At 40.6% G+C, this 22500-nt stretch overlaps 1 protein-coding gene across 1 annotated transcript in view; it reads right to left on the bottom strand.

Annotated features, from left to right (window-relative positions):
* The window catches only part of LOC308077337 (uncharacterized protein), a 396397-nt gene that overhangs the window by 371589 nt on the left and 2308 nt on the right, over positions 1-22500 (bottom strand). Inside the window, exons 4-15 of the mRNA XM_080417984.1 lie at positions 21843-21944; positions 21590-21689; positions 20477-20546; positions 19056-19170; positions 18803-18902; positions 17685-17754; positions 16509-16623; positions 16253-16355; positions 15138-15204; positions 14523-14608; positions 13496-13660; positions 10932-11084 (exon numbers count right to left, since the gene is read on the bottom strand). Coding sequence (XP_080274110.1) covers positions 10932-11084; positions 13496-13660; positions 14523-14608; positions 15138-15204; positions 16253-16355; positions 16509-16623; positions 17685-17754; positions 18803-18902; positions 19056-19170; positions 20477-20546; positions 21590-21689; positions 21843-21944 — 1246 coding nt within the window. The remainder of the gene's footprint in view (positions 1-10931; positions 11085-13495; positions 13661-14522; positions 14609-15137; positions 15205-16252; positions 16356-16508; positions 16624-17684; positions 17755-18802; positions 18903-19055; positions 19171-20476; positions 20547-21589; positions 21690-21842; positions 21945-22500) is intronic.

Genomic DNA, 22500 nt, shown 5'->3' with positions numbered 1-22500 from the left:
CGACCAGCGGACCGGTAGGCAGCGGTTCCGGTAGGAGATACAAAGGAGACTCTTTGTGTCTCCTACCATCAAATTATTGTCTTAGGAATGAGACAAAAACTAATGCATATCCATGAATTCAAGTCTCCATGGAGTGAGTAATCCATAGCAAATATTTTTGGGGGTTAACTATCCCTTTAATAATTAACCCTATGATGGCTGGTTTGTAACATGCATAGTTAATGTGCATGTCTGTTATAAATGATTAAGTTTGCAACCAAAGGGGAACAAGGCACAGTTGGAATGACAGGAGACTATCTCACCTCTGCTTCCACTTCCATCTTCACATCTCCTCCCACTTCCCCCTCCTCCTCATCCTCCTCTTCCTGCTTCTTCACCTCCATCTTCACCTCCATCTTCACCTCCCTCTCCATCTCCATCTTCACCTGTATGTTGGAGTAAAAGTAGCCGCAACAAATGAGTGTGCAGTACGAGATATAACATTAACAACAATAACACCAAAACCAACAGCAGCAGAGGGGCAACTTACCGGAGGCAGCGTGGTAGCTGTGTGGTGCAGGAAGGGGGGGAAGGGGCGATACTGAACTGGGGTGGGATGCTGGGTGGGATGCTGGGTGGGATGCTGGACTGGTACTGCGATGCTGGAGTGTACAGGTGTCTGTCTGTCATCACAGAATGTTTCTGAGACAGTTGTGGGATGGATGGATGGATGGATGGATGGATGGATGGATAGAGGGAGAGATTGAGAGTTATAGGTTATAATTGCTGATACATTGTTTTATGACGGTACATAAATATCACTGTAAACTCAATTAACCACATTCACACAGCGAGAGAGAGAGTCCTAGGGACAGAGTGAGTTAGTGAGTGAGTGAGTCAGTGGCTAGAACCTTACCCCTACTCATCAGACTCTTCTTCCTCAGCTCAGACCTCTTCTCACCCCTCAGTTTCCAGTATTCCTCCTGTATTTCACACATCAACAGACAATGAGAGTCAAAACTACATCAACATGTTAACAGACTGTTCCTTTACATTGTTTGGATTTAACTTTTACTTCCTGTATTTCCAAAATAAAAGACTCACTAGGGCCTCACTAGGTATAAGCAGTGGTGGAAAGTAAATGTACTCAAGGTACTGTACTTAAGTACCATTTTTATGTATTTTTTTTACTTTACTGGAGTATTTCCAATGTTCTATGCTTTTACTTCTACTCCACTACATCTCAGATGTAAATATTGTACTTTTACTCCACTACAATTATTTGAAAATGTTAATTACAAGTAACTTTGAAGATTTAGATTATTACAAAACAAACACGCGCCACGCGTTATGAGCTTGTAGAGCTGCTATTTTCAAAGGATTTTATACATTTGGAACCTTGCGAAATGGGACATTTGCATAATGAGTACTTTTACTTTTAGTACTTAAGTATATTTCTATGCCAATACTGTTGTACTTTTACTCAAGTAAAAATGTGAGTACTTCTTCCATCACTGGGTATAAGTGAACAGTTTAATGTAAGTGGAACACTGTTAACCTTATGAACCCTAGCTTGCCTATTCTGTGAAAATAGCAGCTCTACAAGCTCACAATGAGCTTGTAGATCTGCTAGAAGAGATTTGGTGTAGAGGGGAAAAAGTAAGGGACCAAGAATAGACCCCTGAGGGACCTAACAGAGTTCCATTTAAGTAGGGTTTAAACGGTTAATGAATCTGATCTACAAGCTCACAACGTATCACATCATGTGAGCTTGTATGTCTGCTATTTTCCCTACTTTTGAGTGACACTCTTGTATGATGAAATAGGGCATTAATGTATGAAAAAATAAATACAATCATTTTAAACATGGAGATATGAGGTTTCTGCCCGACAACGATAACCACATTAACTTTATACATAGTCTAACGGGGTCCCCCAGGGATCTGTACTAGGTCTGATGCTTTATTCTCTCAACACCAAATCTGTTTGCCTAAAATAGCTGATATAAAAGCTCACATACAGGTTGCATTGTGATGTATTGTAAGCTTGTAGATCGGTTATTTTCTTTGAACGTTCACCTCAGAATAAGGACGCTAGGGTTCATTTGGTTACCTGGCATCCCTATTTTGGATACATTTTTGTTTATTGTTTTGTTTTTTTATGTCACTGAATGATAAACAATTAAATCTTACACGCTACATTGTAGTTCATGTATTCATTAGAACATGTAAATAAATGTCATGGAGATAATATTAGGTTATTACCTCGCTGTAAGCTGACTCATATATGTTCCTCTCTATGTTCTGAGCATCAGTCACCAGATCCTTAATGTCCTCAGCTGGGTCTCCTGTTGACATGTACTCTACACTGCTCACAAACACATAGAGAATGAAAGAGACAAAGTCAGACATCAGATTCAACTCATCATATAATAAGTGATAATAGTTCAGCTGGTCTGGGGTCTAGAAGATGGTGAGAACACATTGTATTGGTTCTGCTTTCTGTGTGATGAACACTTACAGCCAGCTGACGTAGTAGTCACGGTCCCCCTGTGGGAAGTCTTCATGCCAAGACTTCCTCATGTCTGCTGCAGAGAGAGGGAGGGCTGTGATGGAGTCCCAGCTGAAAGAAAGACAATGACAAAGCGACATAGAAAGAGGAGGGAGGAACAATGAGGAACATATTATTATTATTAGTATTATGATATTATGTCATAATATTCTATGATATATCTGTGTCACGGCCCCTTGGCCTGGCTTGCAGGGCCTGTGTGGTATATGGTGTACTCCTCTGTGTATCTCTCCCACAGATCTCCTGTAGGCGTGGCCAACCTGGGGTTCCTAATTAGGTGCATTGGGAGCACCTGGCCAGTGCTCCCTGCAGCCCTATAAAAAAGTGGCTGCCAGCCATTTGAGTTGTCCCTTACCAGATGACAGCACCCTTCTGTTTATTTGTCCTATGATTAAGTTCACACACTTTACAACACCCCACATTACATTGAACACACATCCATACATTGCTGACACCAGGGACAATGACTTGGACTTTAGCCCCCCCTCGGACACACCTGTGGACTACACCAGGTACAAATGACTTTTTGTTGCACTCCCTCATGGAGCTACATGCGGATTATACTAGGGTCAGTCCACTCTAGGTGGACACGCACTGACCTTTTGCACCTTAATCCCTTGTATAACGCACTGACTTTTTTGGGTCTTTTTTTATTGTGCTCCTTTTCCTCTAAGCACCTTAACGTCCATTGTCTATCATGCACAGTATAAGTATAACATGCACAGTATACAATACATTGCTGCTATGCTCAGGCACCTTAGTTTAGTTTTTTTTTTGTTTTTTTATTATTTCAGGTAATTTGTAAATATGTAGATAACTTGTCTGGCCTTCTGTTGCTCTCTTGTTTTGATCTCCTTCCCACCTGCCCCCCACCCTCTTCTTCTCCCCCCCCCCCCCTCTTCTTTCTATGGAAACTAACGTTGCGATGGGAACGATGTACAAAAAAGAATTTCACCCACTTTTTTACCTTGTAAACCTGTGATGTGACAATAAAACTGATTCTGATTCTGACACTACTGATTACTGAACTACACACCTCATTCCTTTTGTAAAGCATTATTTTAGTTCCTTTGTTAAATAAATCATTGTTACTTTTAAGCACTGCCATGTGTCCTCCTCCATTTGTCATGGCCCACGGGCCGGGTTGTGACAAATTGGGGGCTCGTGCCGCTTTTAGTAAAATACTCAAGTTGGCTGTGACTCTGAACAGGTAAAGTAAATTCCTGTATTGTTTGAAGCCTATTTTGGCAACTTAAGTCACAGCATTACTGAGGAGGTGCATGGTAGTGTTTGGGTAATTTGAGTATAAATTTGTTTTGAATAACAATTGGTTTTGAATAATTTGAGCAATAATTTGATTAACAATTTGTTTGAATAGCAATTTGTTTTGGTAATTTAATTAACAGTTTGAGTAACAATTTGTTTTGGTTAACAATTTAGGTAATTGGTTTATTTTGGTTAAATACAATTATTTATTTTTGTTTTGTGCTGTCAGTTAGTTGCCACTACTAGTGTGGTAATTAGGGCAGGTCTAGAGGATTTTGTGAAGACCCCATCTGAGAAAACTTTAGATAGTTTTACTAGGGAGCAGCTGCTTATAGTCCATGAGCCAGAGCCCCAAAATTGAGCAATGATTATCGAAAGAGTGGGCAAAACCAAACCTATATTAAATTGTTCATAGGGTCAATACGAGTAAATAAATATATGATAACCTTTCCACAGGAGCAGCTTTTTCATGGTTATCACACATTTTGTTATTTTCCCCATACGTACATGACAGGTGAAAAAATTAAAAAAATAGTTATCATAATGAAACTTCCTGAGTTGATTACTTACATGAAGACAATGATTTATCGTATTACAAGTTTTCTGAAATTGTATATTTAAATATGCAAATTAGGCATTAGGAAAATATGCCCAAATTTGCATAACTTTCCAGAATCAACATTGGAACTTTGGACAAAGCCAGAGTCAACATACTTATTTAATTTTGTTAAGATGTTGGAGTCAAAGGTTTTTAACGAGGGAATAATCAATATCTGGCTCCATTTTGGGGCTCTGGCTCATGGACTAAATGCCTAATTTGCATATTTAAATATACAATTTCAGAAAACTTGTAATACGATAAATCATTGTCTTCATGTAAGTAATCAACTCAGGAAGTTTCATGATAACTCTTTTTTAAATTTTGTAATTTTTTCACCTGTCATGTACGTATGGGGAAAATAACAAAATGTGTGATAACCATGAAAAAGCTGCTCCTGTGGAAAGGTTATCATATATTTATTTACTCGTATTGACCCTATGAACAATTTAATATAGGTTTGGTTTTGCCCACTCTTTCGATAATGAAATCTTGTCTGGCTCATGGACTATTAGGGTAGCAGATTACTATCAACTAGAAATCACTGACAAAATGTTAAAGGAGACAGTAAAGTCAACTTTAAAAGCTAACTTGAAGGACATGGGGATTCTAATAGAGTCTCCTGAAACTGAGGAAAAGTCAGCTGAAATAGTTAGTCAGTCTAAGCAGCCCACTAGTCAGTTTTTCACATTTGAACAACAGAAAGAGTTGCTCATGCTGCAAACAGAGCAAGAGAGGCGGAGGTCAGAGACTCAGTTGGAGAAGGAGTTACAAGTGGAGAGGTTGAAAGTAGAGCAGTCTAGACTAGAAATTGAGCGGACCAAACTTGAACTGATAAAGGAAGGTAAACTCACAGCTGAGGAGGCTGGGATGTCCAGTAGTAGGTCAGCGGCCTCGGGGTCTCAGGCTCAAGACTGATATTTTCAAGAATTTGCGCTTAGTGCCCAAGTTGTGAAAAGAACCCTGAAACCTTCTTTTCCATGTTTGAACGAGTAGCCGAGGTGCGTAAATGGCCAGAGTCTGCCCGCACGTTAATGCTGCAATGTGTATTAACGGGCAGGGCGCAGGAGGCCTATTCATGTCTAAGCCCTGCTGACAGTCAGAAGTATCCTGTTGTTAAGGCAGCAGTATTAAAAGCCTTTGAACTGGTTCCAGAAGCCTATCGCAAACGTTTTCGCACATGGCGGAAAACTGAAAACAAGACTCATCTAGAGTTTGCACGCGATTTGTCATGTTACTTTGGCCGCTGGTGTGCCGCCTTGGATGTTAAGGACTTTGATGGGTTATGTGACCTTATAGTCCTTGAACAATTCAAAAACACTTTGCCTGAACATATTGCCAACTACATCAGTGATCGGAAAGTTGACACTGCTGCAAAAGCGGCTGCTTTGGCAGATGAACATGTGTTGACACACAAGCGCCCTTATGGGGAGCGGCGCTCCTTTGGCCAGCAGTGTGCTGGTAATGATGGTGGTGATGGTGCATGTGTCAACATGGACTTTCCTGGTAGTTCAGGCATGGCGGTGGCACCAGAGGCAAAAGTTGAATATGGCACGCGTGAGGAGGAGGAGAAGATATGTAATTGTCATAAAGAAGGGCATTGGAAAAATGACTGCTACGCTCTAAAAGCAAAGACTAAGTCTACCGCTTACCCTGCAAAAGGTGCGGCTATGGCTGTGCCTGCGCTAAGCTTGGGGGAGGTACAGGTTAAAGGGTCATGTCAAAGTCTTGAGGTTGATGAATCCTACAGGCCGTTTGTCAGTGAAGGATTTGTGTCACTTGTAGGAAGTAACATCAAGGTGCCAGTAAAAATACTGCGTGACACAGCAGCGTTTGATACATTTATTGAAGCGTCAGTGTTACCCTTTACTAGCGAGAGTACTACAGGGTCCTCTATTCCTGTTTTGGGGATGGGTTTAACTGTCCTCCATGTTCCTGTTCACAACGTCATGCTGTATTCCGATTTCTTCCAGGGTCTGACCGGCGTTGCTGTGCGTCCCGCTTTACCCGTGGCAGGGGTGAATGTGATTCTGGGTAATGGTTTGGCTGGTGCACGTGTGTGGGCGGATGTACCACCACCTTTAGTGGTAGATTCGGTGCCGTTGGTAAGAAGTCAACCTGACGAAAGTGAAACTGAATTTCCTGAAGTGTTCACAGCTTGTGCAGTGACACACGCTATGACGCACGCACAGTCTGAGGCAAATGATTGTGAGTTAGGAAAGAACGAAAAGTTAGGTTCAGAACCAAGGTTTTCCATATCTGATCTTAACTGTGTGGGACCACTCCCTCGCTCTAAGTCCGGTGTGGTAAATCTTCTCACTGTAATTATGTGTTCAATTGTATGTTCCATTGTATTCATTTGGTCTGACAAATGTCAAAAGGCATTTGAATGTATCAAATCTGTGTTGTGTACTGCTCCTGTCCTTGCAGTGCCACGTCTTGACCGTACATTCACTCTGCAGGTGGATACTAGTCACGTGGGTGCTGGTGGGGGTTTATTACAACCAGAGGACTTAGGCATTGACAAACCAGTTACTTTCTTTTCAAGAAAGTTTAAGTTTAAGTTCAAGTCTATGTAGTGTCTGGGGCTGTGCCTGTGGTGGTCAGTGTCCATAATCCACTAACCTTTTGAATTAATTGCAAAGTCCCAATCAGAAGATAATTCACTGTCCCTAATGCTGCAGTCGTATTGGCTCGTAGTTAAATACATTAAAGGGGTAGAGAATGTTGTAGAAAATGCCCTTTCCAGGGTGCCTTAAATTTAGGCAATATGTGACCTGTTTTTTTTTGTCCCATCTACTGGTCCTCCTGTTCTGTCTGCTCCTGCCTCCTGTTCCTCTCCTCTTAGATGCTCCAGGAATCCATGGTAATCTTGGTTGCTGAGGGGAGGGCTGGGTGTGTTGGTTGTGGACAGGATTGGTTGAACCGTAATAATTTGGAGGCAAGTGGTGTTAAATTCACAAATATTTTTGTTTAATTTTTGATGTACATTTTTGGTTGTCTTGATTGATTTAAATTTCAATTTAGTATACTTAAATTGGTGTAGTTACACTCTCTCGGTCCCTTATGGGCCCTCATGTTGAAGGGGGAGGGTGTCACGGCCCCTTGGCCTGGCTTGCAGGGCCTGTGTGGTATATGGTGTACTCCTCTGTGTATCTCTCCCACAGATCTCCTGTAGGCGTGGCCAACCTGGGGTTCCTAATTAGGTGCATTGGGAGCACCTGGCCAGTGCTCCCTGCAGCCCTATAAAAGAGTGGCTGCCAGCCATTCGAGTTGTCCTCTACCAGATGACAGCACCCTTCTGTTTATTTGTCCTATGATTAAGTTCACACACTTTACAACACCCCACATTACATTGAACACACATCCATACATTGCTGACACTACTGATTACTGAACTACACACCTCATTCCTTTTGTAAAGCATTATTTTAGTTCTTTTGTTAAATAAATCATTGTTACTTTTAAGCACTGCCATGTGTCCTCCTCCATTTGTCATGGCCCACGGGCCGGGTTGTGACACTGTAACTGTACTTGTGGAAATATGGCAGTTATTTTTGTATGCGTTGTAATCTAAACCCCCCGCCTCTTCCAACACACAAATAATTATAATTAAAAATAAATAATAATAATGATTATATATACATATATATATTAAGCCTGCAACAATATATGTATTCGTATTGAACCATTCGATACGAGGGTCTCGGTTCCGTACACGATACGAACGATACATATATATATTTCATCAACTTCGGACGATGCGTTCTGTGTTTAACCTTACTCGTTGAAAGAAAGTTGTCTCAATGGATCTGCGCTCAACTAGAGAAAAAAAGGCAAGACACTAACCTGTTGCAATAATGGCTAATGCCACAGAGAGACCAGAAATAGAAGTCCCTCCACATTCAAACAGATCTTGTGTGTGGAGCCATTTGGTTTTCCAGTTAATTTTGACCGGGATGGCAAAAGAGTCTTGGATAAAAAGACGTAGCCTTGTTATTAACTAGACATAAATCAGACGGCGCTCGTCCCTCACGAGCGTCATGGCTGAACTTCAACCTGGTGTTTGCACTTTCTCCATTTACAGCCCGTACATCTACATAAACGTTCAGATTTCAAATATAAAGTGCTGACCCCATGACCACGGATGTTACAATTCTACTCTGGCTTGCATAAGTACCCGTATCTTCCGTATTGTTCAATAATAAAAAAACATTTTAAATCGATTGGTGGCCATTGTCTCCAAATTTTCTCCATGCTTTTAACTACAAGACCCTATCGGTTGGGAGGTGTATTGCACTCTAATACATTGTAACTCTATGAGAAAATGGCTGCCGATCGGATTAAAATGCTTTTTATTAAACTATACGGAAGAAACGGGTACTTATACCCACCCGAAGTGAATTGTAACATCCATGGGCATGGGGTCAGCAGCACTTCAAATTTCAAATCTGAACGTTTATGTACTTTTACTTTATTTGTTTATTTGGACAGGACAGAGCATATTAATGGACTTCACATGGACGTAAATACACGGGATTTAGCAAAGATGCTAATTTTCATCCTCAGTCCTCACCAGGCCAGGCGCCAGGATGAAATGACTGAGGGGGCAGTTGAAAATTGTGGGGGGGCACACCAGTCGCGCAGCATGCAAGCGATGCCCCCTCAGGCCCCCCCGTGGCGCCGGGCCTGGTCCTCACACAAAACATAAAATCAGAAAAACAGTTCTGTAGATGTACGGGCTGTAAATGGAGAAAGTACAAAAATCAGGTTGAGGTTTTTTCATGATATGAGAGTCATGTTTCGGGGCTAGTTATTGACCAACAGCTGGATTTATTGTGTACTTTGTTTAACGAGAGACACGGCAGATAGTCATTTTGGTCCAGTTTCCATTCCTTATTGTAGCAGCTAAAATGCTGTTCTTTGTTGCAGTGTAATGTTCTCAACACATGTTTGTTTGTGTATATCCGTTGTCATGGCAACCTAGCTGCCGCGAAATGCCGCGCCCCAGAGCGTCTTTATTATTACATAATAGGTAAACCTCGACTAGTCGACTACCAGTGGGTCAAATTTGTCAACTAGTAAAAATCACTTGTCGTGAAAGCCCTACTATGTTGCTAAGACGCCATCAGTTAGATATCATAGCAGCACATTTATCTTTTACTTTTCACAAGGTGCTGTTTTAATTTTAAATGCTGCTAAGAATGTACAGCAACAATGGGTCAGTTGTAGCTCTATCAGGTAAATTATTTTTTAAAGATATTTTTGTTTGATATGCTACCAAGAATACACCATGGAACAGTGGTTCTCAAACCTTTTCATATCAGGAACCCTCCAATTAATTTATGTATTTATGTATTTGGCAGTGGAGCACTTAAGGGGAAGACCACTCATTTTAATCAATAAGAAAAAAGTCCCCCCCCCTCTCTGTTGCCTAGAACTGGATAATTGATTGAGGTCATGTGATCAGTGACATATGCAGGGTGTACTTTTGGCTGAGGGGGCGGAGCCAAAAGTACACCCTGCGTATGTCACTGATCACATGACCTCAATCAAGTATCCAGTTCTAGGCAACATAGAGGGGGTGGGGACTTTTTTCTTATTTTTCTTATTAACAGTTTTAAGGTGTATTAAAGACATAGTTCAATGTTGAAAATGAGTGGTCTTCCCCTTTAAGACTTCTAGTGATTAGTAGTTTCGTTCCCTACCTATGTTGAATGCACTTATTGTAAGTCGCTTTGGATAAAAGCGTCTGCTAAATGACTGTAATGTAATGTAATGTAATGTGTGTGTGTGTGTGTGTGTGTGTGCGTGCGTGCGTACGTACGTACTGTATATACATCCTGGGTAGGATGCTGGGCTGGTACTGCGATGCTGAAGGGTACAGCTGTCTGTCTGTCATCATAGAATGTTTCTGAGACAGCTGTGGATGGATGGATGGATGGATGATGGATGGATGGATGGATGGATGGATAGATGGATGGATGGATGGAGAGAAGGAGATTGAAAGTGGTTATTAATACTTTTTTCTCTCCTTTCTGTTCTCCTCTGCACTGTAACTGTATCTATACATTTTTACTTATTTTGTTTTATGGATCCTAATGTCATTGTATAATTGTGTTTCCTTTCCTTGATGTTCTGTGTAAAGCACATTGAATTGCCTTGTTGTTGAACATGTGCTTTACACATAAAATGTCTTGCCTTACATTTACAAAGGAGGTGAACAGGGCTCACAGTCTGTGTTGTATGATGGAGGATGAAATGTAATATCACACTATAAGGTCCTTTCAGAGGGTTCAAATAGTACATTCTGGTAGCACACAACACAAGTATATTCAAAGCTGGAATAAACAAGATGTCACATGTCATCATAGTGGGTTTCCAACAGGATAAAGTGTGAGTTTGTACAGTTATGGGTAACAACAGTCTGAGAGCAAAGAGCCGAGAAGCTACACAGACCGAGGAAGCCACCATGACACATGGCCATTCTATCTGAGCGTCTCTTTCTGGTTCTTACATGAGTCATGCCTCCCTGTGCTCCTGGCTGGTTAATGCCAATAACACTGGAAACAAGACCTGAACTGGACCCAGGAAACTGGCCTGGATGGAGGTACTGGTTCTGTAACTGGGTAACGTTGGGCTGACCCATCCTCCCTGCTCCCATGTCCATCTGTAGACCACACAGCACAAGAACATGTTAGAGATTTCATCTGATTATGATTGTAGAATGAGGACTACACAGGGGGGCCATTTCACTAAAGCAGAATGAAGTCATCCAGGATTTAAGAAAAGACTACTCAGTGCATCCTGGCTTATGAATATGAATGTGTGTCCACGGCCAAGGGTGTAGCACCACATTCTGGGCCCTGGGACAAGGATTCACTGTGGGACCCCCTATGAATGTTCCTTCTCTTTTTCTTTTTTTTTGGGGGGGGCCCTCATCGCAAATATTTCAGGGGGGTCCCTGCTGTTCTGCCTGTAACACTTTTCACTCTTATTTACAATTAAGCATCGATATAAGGATACAACAAAAGTGGGCACTAAGGAAGAATGGTCAACCTCAATGTAAAATGTTGTCCAAAATGTAAAAAAAATATTAATATTAGAAATGATTGGATATAAAGGTTTTGTTTATTAGAAATATTAGACCTTAAAGAGATATTTCACTTTCAAAAAAACTTTGGGTAATTTTTTCGTCTACTCAGGCTTTTGTGAACCCCCCAGACAGTTTTTAAGTTGCTTGATTCAGTATTTAGATTTTTAACCACTGCACAAACGAAGTTCCGAAAGGAAAATAAAGTTGTTTGTAGTTGAAGATATTTGATATTCATTTTATCAGACACGCCCCCTTCCTATACAAACCCATTATAACTTCAAACTCCATTTTTAACATGTTAGATTCATCAAAAACTTTTTTTTTAACATTACTTAAGACTGTTTTCTATTCATAAACTCTGTCCCACTTTCCCCCCCGGTCCCAGTGTGATCTATAATGAGAGTGACAACATTAGCGTTGACTCCCATTGTAAGAATGGAATGTGGAAATGCTCTGTCTATCTCAATGGTATACATGTATTTCTAATGTTTGGAACTACAGCCCATAGTGGCCCGCTTTGCGGCGAGATCAAAGCGTGTCATAACTCTCTCTCTCTATGAGTCTGCTGGTCCGACACCCCTGCAGCTTCCTGCACACCCCCAGGTCATCTGGGACACACACAATGGAGAAATGTAATTAATTCACGTGTTTACGTGCACCAAAAACAATCATATTTTCAGTATTCTTACTTCTACTCCGCTACACCTCAGAGGCAAATATTATACTTTTACTCCACTACAATTATTTGACAACTTTAGTTACTAGTTACTTTGTACTGTGGATTTTGAGTATTATTACAAAACATACATTAACCAGCCCTATACATGTCGGCCATTTGAAAATAGCCAATCTACAAGCTCACAATGCCTCACGAAGACTTGTGATGCTATTTTCTGCTATTTTCAAAAGATTTTTATACATTACTTACAAAACCTGTGAAACGGGACATTCTACATAATGAGTACTTTCTACTTTCGGTATTTTAAGAACATTTTGATACAAATACTTTTGTACTTTTACTCAAGTATATTTTGATTTTTTTTTACTTACATTGCAGTATTGATACTTTTACTTAATAATAATAATAATAATAATAATAAACTTTATTTGTATAGCACCTTTCATGACATGAAATGCAGCTCAAAGTGCTTTACAGAGCAAGAATACAATTACAGTTACAACCAATTTAACAATAAAGCAAACAAAAATTAAATAAAATAAAATAAAAGCAAAAGCATAAAACTAAATTAAAATAGGCAATACAGTAAGGAATTAAAAATCAACCAAAGAATCAGCTAAAAGCAAGAGTGAAGAAATAGGTCTTGAGCTGTGCTTTAAAGCTATCGACAGAGGCTGCCTGTCTTAAGTGTAATGGGAGTTTATTCCACACTGTCGGTCCGTAAAAGCAGAATGCTGCTTCACCGTATTTTTTATATGTCATTGTAGGCACCTCGAGCAGGTCAGCACTTGAAGACCTGAGGGCCCGGTTTGGAACATATCTCTCTAGGCAGTCATAGAGGTAGGAAGGTGCCAGACCATTTAGAGCTTTATAAACTATTAAAATAATTTTAAAATCAATCCTAAAAACAACCGGGAGCCAGTGTAGTGAAGCTAGAACTGGAGTGATATGTTCTCTCATCCTAGTTTTAGTTAAAATTCTGGCTGCCGCATTTTGAAGAAGTTGTAATCTGTCAGTTGTTTTCTTTGGCAGGCCAGAGTAGAGTGCGTTGCAGTAATCAAGCCGAGAGAAAACAAAAGCGTGGATCAGCGTTTTTGCATCGTCTAACGACAGATAGTCTCTAATATTCGCAATATTTCTAAGATGAAAGAAAGCAATCTTGGTGACATGATTAATGTGTGACCGAGGAAGGTGCAATGATGCATTCTATCTGGAGACGCAACAAGTGATTGTGCAGTACGAGATATAACATTAACAACAAACAACATTTAACACCAAAACCAACAGCAGCAGAGGGGCAACTTACAGGAGGCAGCGTGGTAGCTGTGTGGTGCAGGAAGGGGCTGAAGGGGCGGAGTGGGATGCTGGGTGGGATGCTGGGTGGGATGCTGGACTGATAATACGATCTGTTGCCGAGCATCGCTGGAGTGTACAGCTGTCTGTCTGTCATCACAGAATGTTTCTGAGACAGCTGTGGGATGGATGGATGGATGGATGGATGGATGAATGGATGGATGGATGGATGGATGGATGGATAGATAGAGGGAGAGATTGAGAGTGGTTATAATTACTTTTTTTCCTCTATTTTCTTTCCTCCTCTGCGCTTTAACTGTATCTCTAAATGTTTTACTTTTGTTTCAAAAAATCTTTAAAAATCTCCTAATGTAATTTTATAATATTGTAATTGTGTTTCCTTGATGTTCTGTGTAAAGCACATTGAATGGCAATTCAATGTGCTTTACACAGAACATCAAGGAAACACAATTTGTTGTTGAAAATGTGCTCTACAAATAAAATGCCTTACATTTACAAAAGAGGTGAACAGGGCTCACAATCTGTGTTGTATGTTGGAGGATGAAATGTAATATCACACTATAAGGTCCTAGAGCCTTTCAGAGGGTTCAAATAGTACATTCTAGTTGAGCCTAGAATTCTTCTACATTATCTAATTGTGTAGACTTCTTGGAAATTAAGTGATGCAGTCATATGTTCAACAATAATTTAACTCATGAGTAAAATGAAACCAAATGTACCCTTAAGGGTCCATTTGGTTTCTTTTTACGCTCTCAAGAGTTACAGATCTATAAGGGTCCATTTGGTTACCAACTCTCCATCATTTAGCTGGGGACCAACTGGAACCCCCTCAAGGACCACAGGTGGTCCCCAGACCACTGGTTGAAAACCACTGATCTAGGTTATGTGAAACAGGCTTCGGGTTATTTAATTAATGCTTTGAATTTTAAACGCATAAAGACTTAATTAAAATAGTTATCACTCCATGACATGTTTGACATGACATGACATGACATGTTTCTGACTGTAGTAAAACTGACCTGGTTCATTGGAGCACCAAGAGGAACAGAAGGTAATGATGTCTGATCCATGGACTTCATCTCCATCTGACCAGACTGTTTCATCTCTACAGAAGAACCACAAACAAACATTCATTACACATGATGAGTATAGAAGACATGAGGTCTGATACATTGTTTCATGACTGTACATAAATATCACTGTACACTCAATTAACCACATTCACACAGCGGCCATTTTGTTCTTTTGTCCTCCCCCTCCAGTATGAAGTAAGAGTTAAATGGACACAGTGTGAACATGTTAGTTAAGTGACCAAGAACATCTGGCTAAAATAGCTGATGTACAAGATCACAACGCATCACGTTGTGAGCATGAAGATCAGCTACGACATTTTAAGTAGAAGGGGAAAAGGAGGGGACCAAGTACAGACCCCTGGGGGAACCCAGTCAACAACAAAGAGAGAGAGAGAGAGAGAGAGAAAGAGAGAGAGAGAGAGAGGGATGAGGGAGGGAGGGAGGGAGGGAGAGAGAGACCTATGGACAGAGTGAGTGAGTGAGTGAGTGAGTGAGTGAGTGTGTGTGTGTGTGTGTGTGTGTGTGTGTGTGTGTGTGTTTTGTCAGAGGCTTGAACTTTACCCCTACTCATCAGACTCTTCTTCCTCAGCTCAGAGCCCTTCTCATTGATCAGTCTACAGTATTCACCCTGTATTTCACACATCAACAGACAATGAGAGTCAAAACTACATCAAGATGTTAACAGACTGTTCCTTTACATTGTTTGGAATTAACTTTTACTTTCCTGTATTTTCAAAATAAAAGACCAGATAGATCAGGGCCTCACTAGGTATAGGCAGGGGTGTAAAGTAAATTTACTTTTTAAGTATTGTACTTAAGTACCTTTTTGATGTATTTTTTTTACTTTACTGGAGTATTTCCAATGTTCTATGCTTTTACTTCTACTCCACTACATCTCAGATGTAAATATTGTACTTTTACTCCACTACAATTATTTGAAAATGTTAATTACTAGTTACTTTGAAGATTTAGATTATTATTACAAAACAAACACAAATCACTTCAGCCCTATATACTTTGGCTATTTGAAAATAGCAGATATACAAGCTCACCATGCATCGCAAAGCCACGTGTTGTGAGCTTGTAGATCTGCTATTTTCAAAGGATTTTAACATTTGGAACCTTGTGAAACGGGACATTTGCATAATGAGTACTTTTACTTTTAGTACTTAAGTATATTTTTATGCCAATACTTTTGTACTTTTACTCAAGTAAAAAATCTGAGTCTTCTTCCATCTTGAACAGTTTAATGTAGTGTAGATATAGCTTAATAGCTTCCATATTCTGTATTCTGATCTACAAGCTCACACTGAGCTTGTAGATCTGCTAGTATTAGTGAAGAGATTTAGTGTAGAGGGGAAAAAGTAAGGGACCAAGAATAGACCCCTGAGGGACCTAACCCCATTCAATTTAAGTATATAGGGTTTAAATGGTTAATACATCTGATGTACAAGCTCACAACGTTTCACATCATGTGAGCTTGTATGTCTGCTATTTTCCCTACTTTTGAGTGACACTCTGTATGATGAAATAGGGCATTAATGTATGAAAAAATAAATGCAATAATTTAAAACATGGAGATATGAGGTTTCTGCCCGACTTACACGATACGTTGTAGTTCATGTATTCATTAGAACATGTAAATAAATGTCATGGAGAGAATATTAGGTTCTTACAAAGCTGTTAGCTGACTCATATATGTTCCTCTCTATGTTCTGAGCATCAGTCACCAGGTCATTAAAGACCTTAGCTGGGTCTCCTGTTGACATGTCCCTTACACTGCTCACCAACACACAGAGAATGAAAGAGACAAAGTCAGACATCAGATTCAACTCATCATATAATAAGTGATAATAGTTCAGCTGGTCTGGGGTCTAGAAGATGGTGAGAACACATTGTATTGGTTCTGCTTTCTGTGTGATGAACACTCACAGTCTGCGGACACAGAGGTCACGGTAGCTCTGTGAGATGTCTTTATGCCAAGACTTCATCATGTCTGCTGCAGAGAGAGCGAGGGCTGTGATGGAGTCCATGCTGAGATAAAGACCTACAGGGACAGAGTGAGTGAGTGAGTGAGTGAGTGAGTGAGTGAGTGAGTGAGTGAGTGAGTGAGTGAGTGAGTGAGTGAGTGAGTGAGCGAGCTAGGGAGAGAGTGAGTGAGTGAGTGAGTGAGTGAGTGAGTGAGTGAGCGAGCTAGGGAGAGAGTGAGAGAGTGAGAGAGTGAGTGAGTGAGTGAGTGAGTGAGTGAGTGAGTGAGTGAGTGACCTAGGGAAAGAGTGAGTGAGTGAGTGAGTGAGTGAGTGAGTGAGCGAGCTAGGGAGAGAGTGAGTGAGTGAGTGAGTGAGTGAGTGAGTGAGTGAGTGAGTGAGTGACCTAGGGAAAGAGTGAGTGAGTGAGTGAGTGAGTGAGTGAGTGAGTGAGTGAGTGAGTGAGTGAGTGACCTAGGGACAGAGTAAGTGAGTGAGTGAGTGAGTGAGTGAGCGAGCTAGGGAGAGAGTGAGTGAGTGAGTGAGTGAGTGAGTGAGTGAGTGAGTGAGTGAGTGAGTGACCTAGGGACAGAGTAAGTGAGTGAGTGAGTGAGTGAGTGAGTGAGTGACCTAGGGACAGAGTGAGTGAGTGAGTGAGTGAGTGAGTGAGTGAGTGAGTGAGTGAGTGAGTGAGTGAGTGAGTGAGTGAGTGACCTAGGGACAGAGTGAGTGAGTGAGTGAGTGACAGAGTGAGTGAGTGAGTGAGTGAGTGAGTGAGTGAGTGACAGAGTGAGTGAGTGAGTGAGTGAGTGAGTGAGTGAGTGAGTGAGTGAGTGAGTGAGTGAGTGAGTGAGTGACAGTGTGAGTGAGTGAGTGAGTGAGTGACCTAGGGACAGAGTGAGTGAGTGAGTGAGTGAGTGAGTGAGTGAGTGAGTGAGTGAGTGAGTGAGTGAGTGAGTGAGTGACCTAGGGACAGAGTGAGTGAGTGAGTGAGTGAGTGAGTGAGTGAGTGAGTGAGTGAGTGAGTGAGTGAGTGAGTGAGTGAGTGAGTGAGTGAGTGAGTGTGTGTGTGTGTGTGTGTGTGTGTGTGTGTGTGTGTGTGTGTGTGTGTGTGTGTGTTTGTCAGAGGCTTGAACTTTACCCCTACTCATCAGACTCTTCACCCTCAGCGCCTCAGACCTCTTCTCATTGATCAGTCTCCAGTATTCACTCTGTATTTCACACATCAACAGACAATGAGAGTCAAAACTACATCAAGATGTTAACAGACTGTTCCTTAACATTGTTTGGAATTAACTTTTACTTCCTGTATTTTCAAAATAAAAGACTCACTAGGGCCTCACTAGGTATAAGCAGTGGTGGAAAGTAAATTTACTTTTTAAGTATTGTACTTAATTACCATTTTGATGTATTTTTTTACTTTACTGGAGTATTTCCAATGATCTATACTTTTACTTCTACTCCACTACATCTCAGATGTAAATATTGTACTTTTACTCCACTACAATTATTTGAAAATGTTAATTACTGTTACTTTGAAGATTTAGATTATTATTACAAAACAAACACAAATCACTTCAGCCCTATATACTTTGGCTATTTGAAAATAGCAGATCTACAAGCTCACCATGCATCGCAAAGCCACGTGTTGTGAGCTTGTAGATCTGCTATTTTCAAAGGATTTTATACATTTGGAACCTTGTGAAACGGTACATTTGCATAATGAGTACTTTTACTTTTAGTACTTAAGTATATTTTTATGCCAATACTTTTGTACTTTTACTCAAGTAAAAAATCTGAGTACTTCTTCCATCTTGAACAGTTTAATGTAGTGTAGATATAGCTTAATAGCTTCCATATTCTGTGAAAATAGCAGATCTACAAGCTCACACTGAGCTTGTAGATCTGCTAGTATTAGTGAAGAGATTTGGTGCAGAGGGGAAAAAGTAAGGGACCAAGAATAGACCCCTGAGGGACCTAACCCCATTTGATTTAAGTATATAGGGTTTAAATGGTTAATAAATCTGATCTACAAGCTCACAACGTTTCACATCATGTGAGCTTGTATGTCTGCTATTTTCCCTACTTTTGAGTGACACTCTTGTATGATGAAATAGGGCATTAATGTATGAAAAAATAAATAAAATAATTTCAAACATGGAGATATGAGGTTTCTGCCCGACTTACACGATACATTGTATTTCATGTATTCATTAGAACATGTAAATAAATGTCATGGAGAGAATATTAGGTTCTTACCCTGCTGTTAGCTGACTCATACATGTTCCTCTCTATGTTCTGAACATCAGTCTCCAGGTTAACGTCCTCAGCTGGGTCTCCTGTTGACATGTCCCTTACACTGCTCACCAACACACAGAGAATGAAAGAGACAAAGTCAGACATCAGATTCAACTCATCATATAATAAGTGATAATAGTTCAGCTGGTCTGGGGTCTAGAAGATGGTGAGAACACATTGTATTGGTTCTGCTTTCTGTGTGATGAACACTCACAGTCTGCGGACACAGAGGTCACGGTAGCTCTGTGAGATGTCTTTATGCCAAGACTTCATCATGTCTGCTGCAGAGAGAGGGAGGGCTGTGATGGAGTCCATGCTGAGATAAAGACCTACAGGGACAGAGTGAGTGAGTGAGTGAGTGAGTGAGTGAGTGAGTGAGTGAGAGAGTGAGTGAGTGAGTGAGTGAGCGAGCTAGGGAGAGAGTGAGTGAGTGAGTGAGTGAGTGAGTGAGTGAGTGAGTGAGTGAGTGAGTGAGTGAGCGAGCTAGGGAGAGAGTGAGAGAGTGAGAGAGTGAGTGAGTGAGTGAGTGAGTGAGTGAGTGAGTGAGTGAGTGAGTGAGTGAGTGACCTAGGGAAAGAGTGAGTGAGTGAGTGAGTGAGTGAGTGAGTGAGTGAGTGAGCGAGCTAGGGAGAGAGTGAGTGAGTGAGTGAGTGAGTGAGTGAGTGAGTGAGTGAGTGAGTGAGTGAGTGAGTGAGTGAGTGAGTGACCTAGGGAAAGAGTGAGTGAGTGAGTGAGTGAGTGAGTGAGTGAGTGAGTGAGTGAGTGAGTGAGTGAGTGAGTGACCTAGGGACAGAGTAAGTGAGTGAGTGAGTGAGTGAGTGAGTGAGCGAGCTAGGGAGAGAGTGAGTGAGTGAGTGAGTGAGTGAGTGAGTGACCTAGGGACAGAGTAAGTGAGTGAGTGAGTGAGTGAGTGAGTGAGTGAGTGAGTGAGTGAGTGAGTGAGTTAGTGAGTGAGTGAGAGAGAGACCTAGGGACAGAGGGAGTGAGTGAGTGAGTGAGTGAGTGAGTGAGTGAGTGAGTGAGTGAGTGAGTGAGTGAGTGAGTGAGTGAGTGAGTGAGTGACCTAGGGACAGAGTGAGTGAGTGAGTGAGTGAGTGAGTGAGTGAGTGAGTGACCTAGGGACAGAGTGAGTGAGTGAGTGAGTGAGTGAGTGAGTGAGTGAGTGAGTGAGTGAGTGAGTGAGTGAGTGAGTGAGTGAGTGAGTGAGTGAGTGAGTGAGTGAGTGACCTAGGGACAGAGTGAGTGAGTGAGTGAGTGACAGAGTGAGTGAGTGAGTGAGTGAGTGAGTGAGTGAGTGAGTGAGTGAGTGACAGAGTGAGTGAGTGAGTGAGTGAGTGAGTGAGTGAGTGAGTGACAGTGTGAGTGAGTGAGTGAGTGACCTAGGGACAGAGTGAGTGAGTGAGTGAGTGAGTGAGTGAGTGAGTGAGTGAGTGAGTGAGTGAGTGAGTGAGTGAGTGAGTGAGTGAGTGAGTGAGTGAGTGACCTAGGGACAGAGTGAGTGAGTGAGTGAGTGAGTGAGTGAGTGAGTGAGTGAGTGAGTGAGTGAGTGAGTGAGTGAGTGAGTGAGTGAGTGAGTGAGTGAGTGAGTGTGTGTGTGTGTGTGTGTGTGTGTTTTGTCAGAGGCTTGAACTTTACCCCTACTCATCAGACTCTTCACCCTCAGCGCCTCAGACCTCTTCTCATTGATCAGTCTCCAGTATTCACTCTGTATTTCACACATCAACAGACAATGAGAGTCAAAACTACATCAAGATGTTAACAGACTGTTCCTTAACATTGTTTGGAATTAACTTTTACTTCCTGTATTTTCAAAATAAAAGACTCACTAGGGCCTCACTAGGTATAAGCAGTGGTGGAAAGTAAATTTACTTTTTAAGTATTGTACTTAATTACCATTTTGATGTATTTTTTTACTTTACTGGAGTATTTCCAATGATCTATACTTTTACTTCTACTCCACTACATCTCAGATGTAAATATTGTACTTTTACTCCACTACAATTATTTGAAAATGTTAATTACTGTTACTTTGAAGATTTAGATTATTATTACAAAACAAACACAAATCACTTCAGCCCTATATACTTTGGCTATTTGAAAATAGCAGATCTACAAGCTCACCATGCATCGCAAAGCCACGTGTTGTGAGCTTGTAGATCTGCTATTTTCAAAGGATTTTATACATTTGGAACCTTGTGAAACGGTACATTTGCATAATGAGTACTTTTACTTTTAGTACTTAAGTATATTTTTATGCCAATACTTTTGTACTTTTACTCAAGTAAAAAATCTGAGTACTTCTTCCATCTTGAACAGTTTAGTGTAGATATAGCTTAATAGCTTCCATATTCTGTGAAAATAGCAGATCTACAAGCTCACACTGAGCTTGTAGATCTGCTAGTATTAGTGAAGAGATTTGGTGCAGAGGGGAAAAAGTAAGGGACCAAGAATAGACCCCTGAGGGACCTAACCCCATTTGATTTAAGTATATAGGGTTTAAATGGTTAATAAATCTGATCTACAAGCTCACAACGTTTCACATCATGTGAGCTTGTATGTCTGCTATTTTCCCTACTTTTGAGTGACACTCTTGTATGATGAAATAGGGCATTAATGTATGAAAAAATAAATAAAATAATTTCAAACATGGAGATATGAGGTTTCTGCCCGACTTACACGATACATTGTATTTCATGTATTCATTAGAACATGTAAATAAATGTCATGGAGAGAATATTAGGTTCTTACCCTGCTGTTAGCTGACTCATACATGTTCCTCTCTATGTTCTGAACATCAGTCTCCAGGTTAACGTCCTCAGCTGGGTCTCCTGTTGACATGTCCTCTACACTGCTCACAAACACACAGAGAATGAAAGAGACAGAGTCAGACATCAGATTCAACTCATCATATAATAAGTGATAATAGTTCAGCTGGTCTGGGGTCTAGAAGATGGTGAGAACACATTGTATTGGTTCTGCTTTCTGTGTGATGAACACTCACAGCCTGCGGACACGGAGGTCACGGTCCCACTGTGAGATGTCTGTATGCCAAGACTTCCTCATGTCTGCTGCAGAGAGAGGGAGGGCTGTGATGGAGTCCCAGCTGAGAGAAAGACAATGATAGAAAAAACAAAAATATATAGAAAGAGGGAGAAACAATGAGGAACACATTATCATTATGATATTATGACATAATATTCCATTATATATCTGTAACTATACATGTGGAAATATGGTTTATTCATGTGGTTGTAAACTAGACCCCCCTCCTCATAAACACAAATAATTATAATAAAAAATAAATAAAAAATAATAATGATTAAAATGTCATATCTACAACTAATAATTTGTTTCAATTGTACTATATGTGGATATATATCAATATGTGTACTTGTACTCAAGTAACATTTTGAATAAATACTTGTGGTATTGCTACTATAGTAAAAAATAAACAAATCTGAGCATTTTTCCCACTACTGGTAATAATAATAATTGTTGTGCAAACATATAAATATTGACAAATAAAATGGTAAAAAGGTTTGATGTACAGATCTCTGATCACCTTTAAACATCTTTTATAAAGACATAAAACCATCCTCATCATCATAAAGTATTTAAATGTGAATGAATGATTTGTGTCTATCAGTTGATGTTATGCC

The sequence above is a fragment of the Gymnoscopelus braueri genome (genome assembly GCF_963280865.1).
Source record: "Gymnoscopelus braueri genome assembly, chromosome: 21".
Lineage (NCBI taxonomy): Eukaryota > Metazoa > Chordata > Actinopteri > Myctophiformes > Myctophidae > Gymnoscopelus > Gymnoscopelus braueri.
This window is presented reverse-complemented; position numbering and strand designations above follow the sequence as displayed.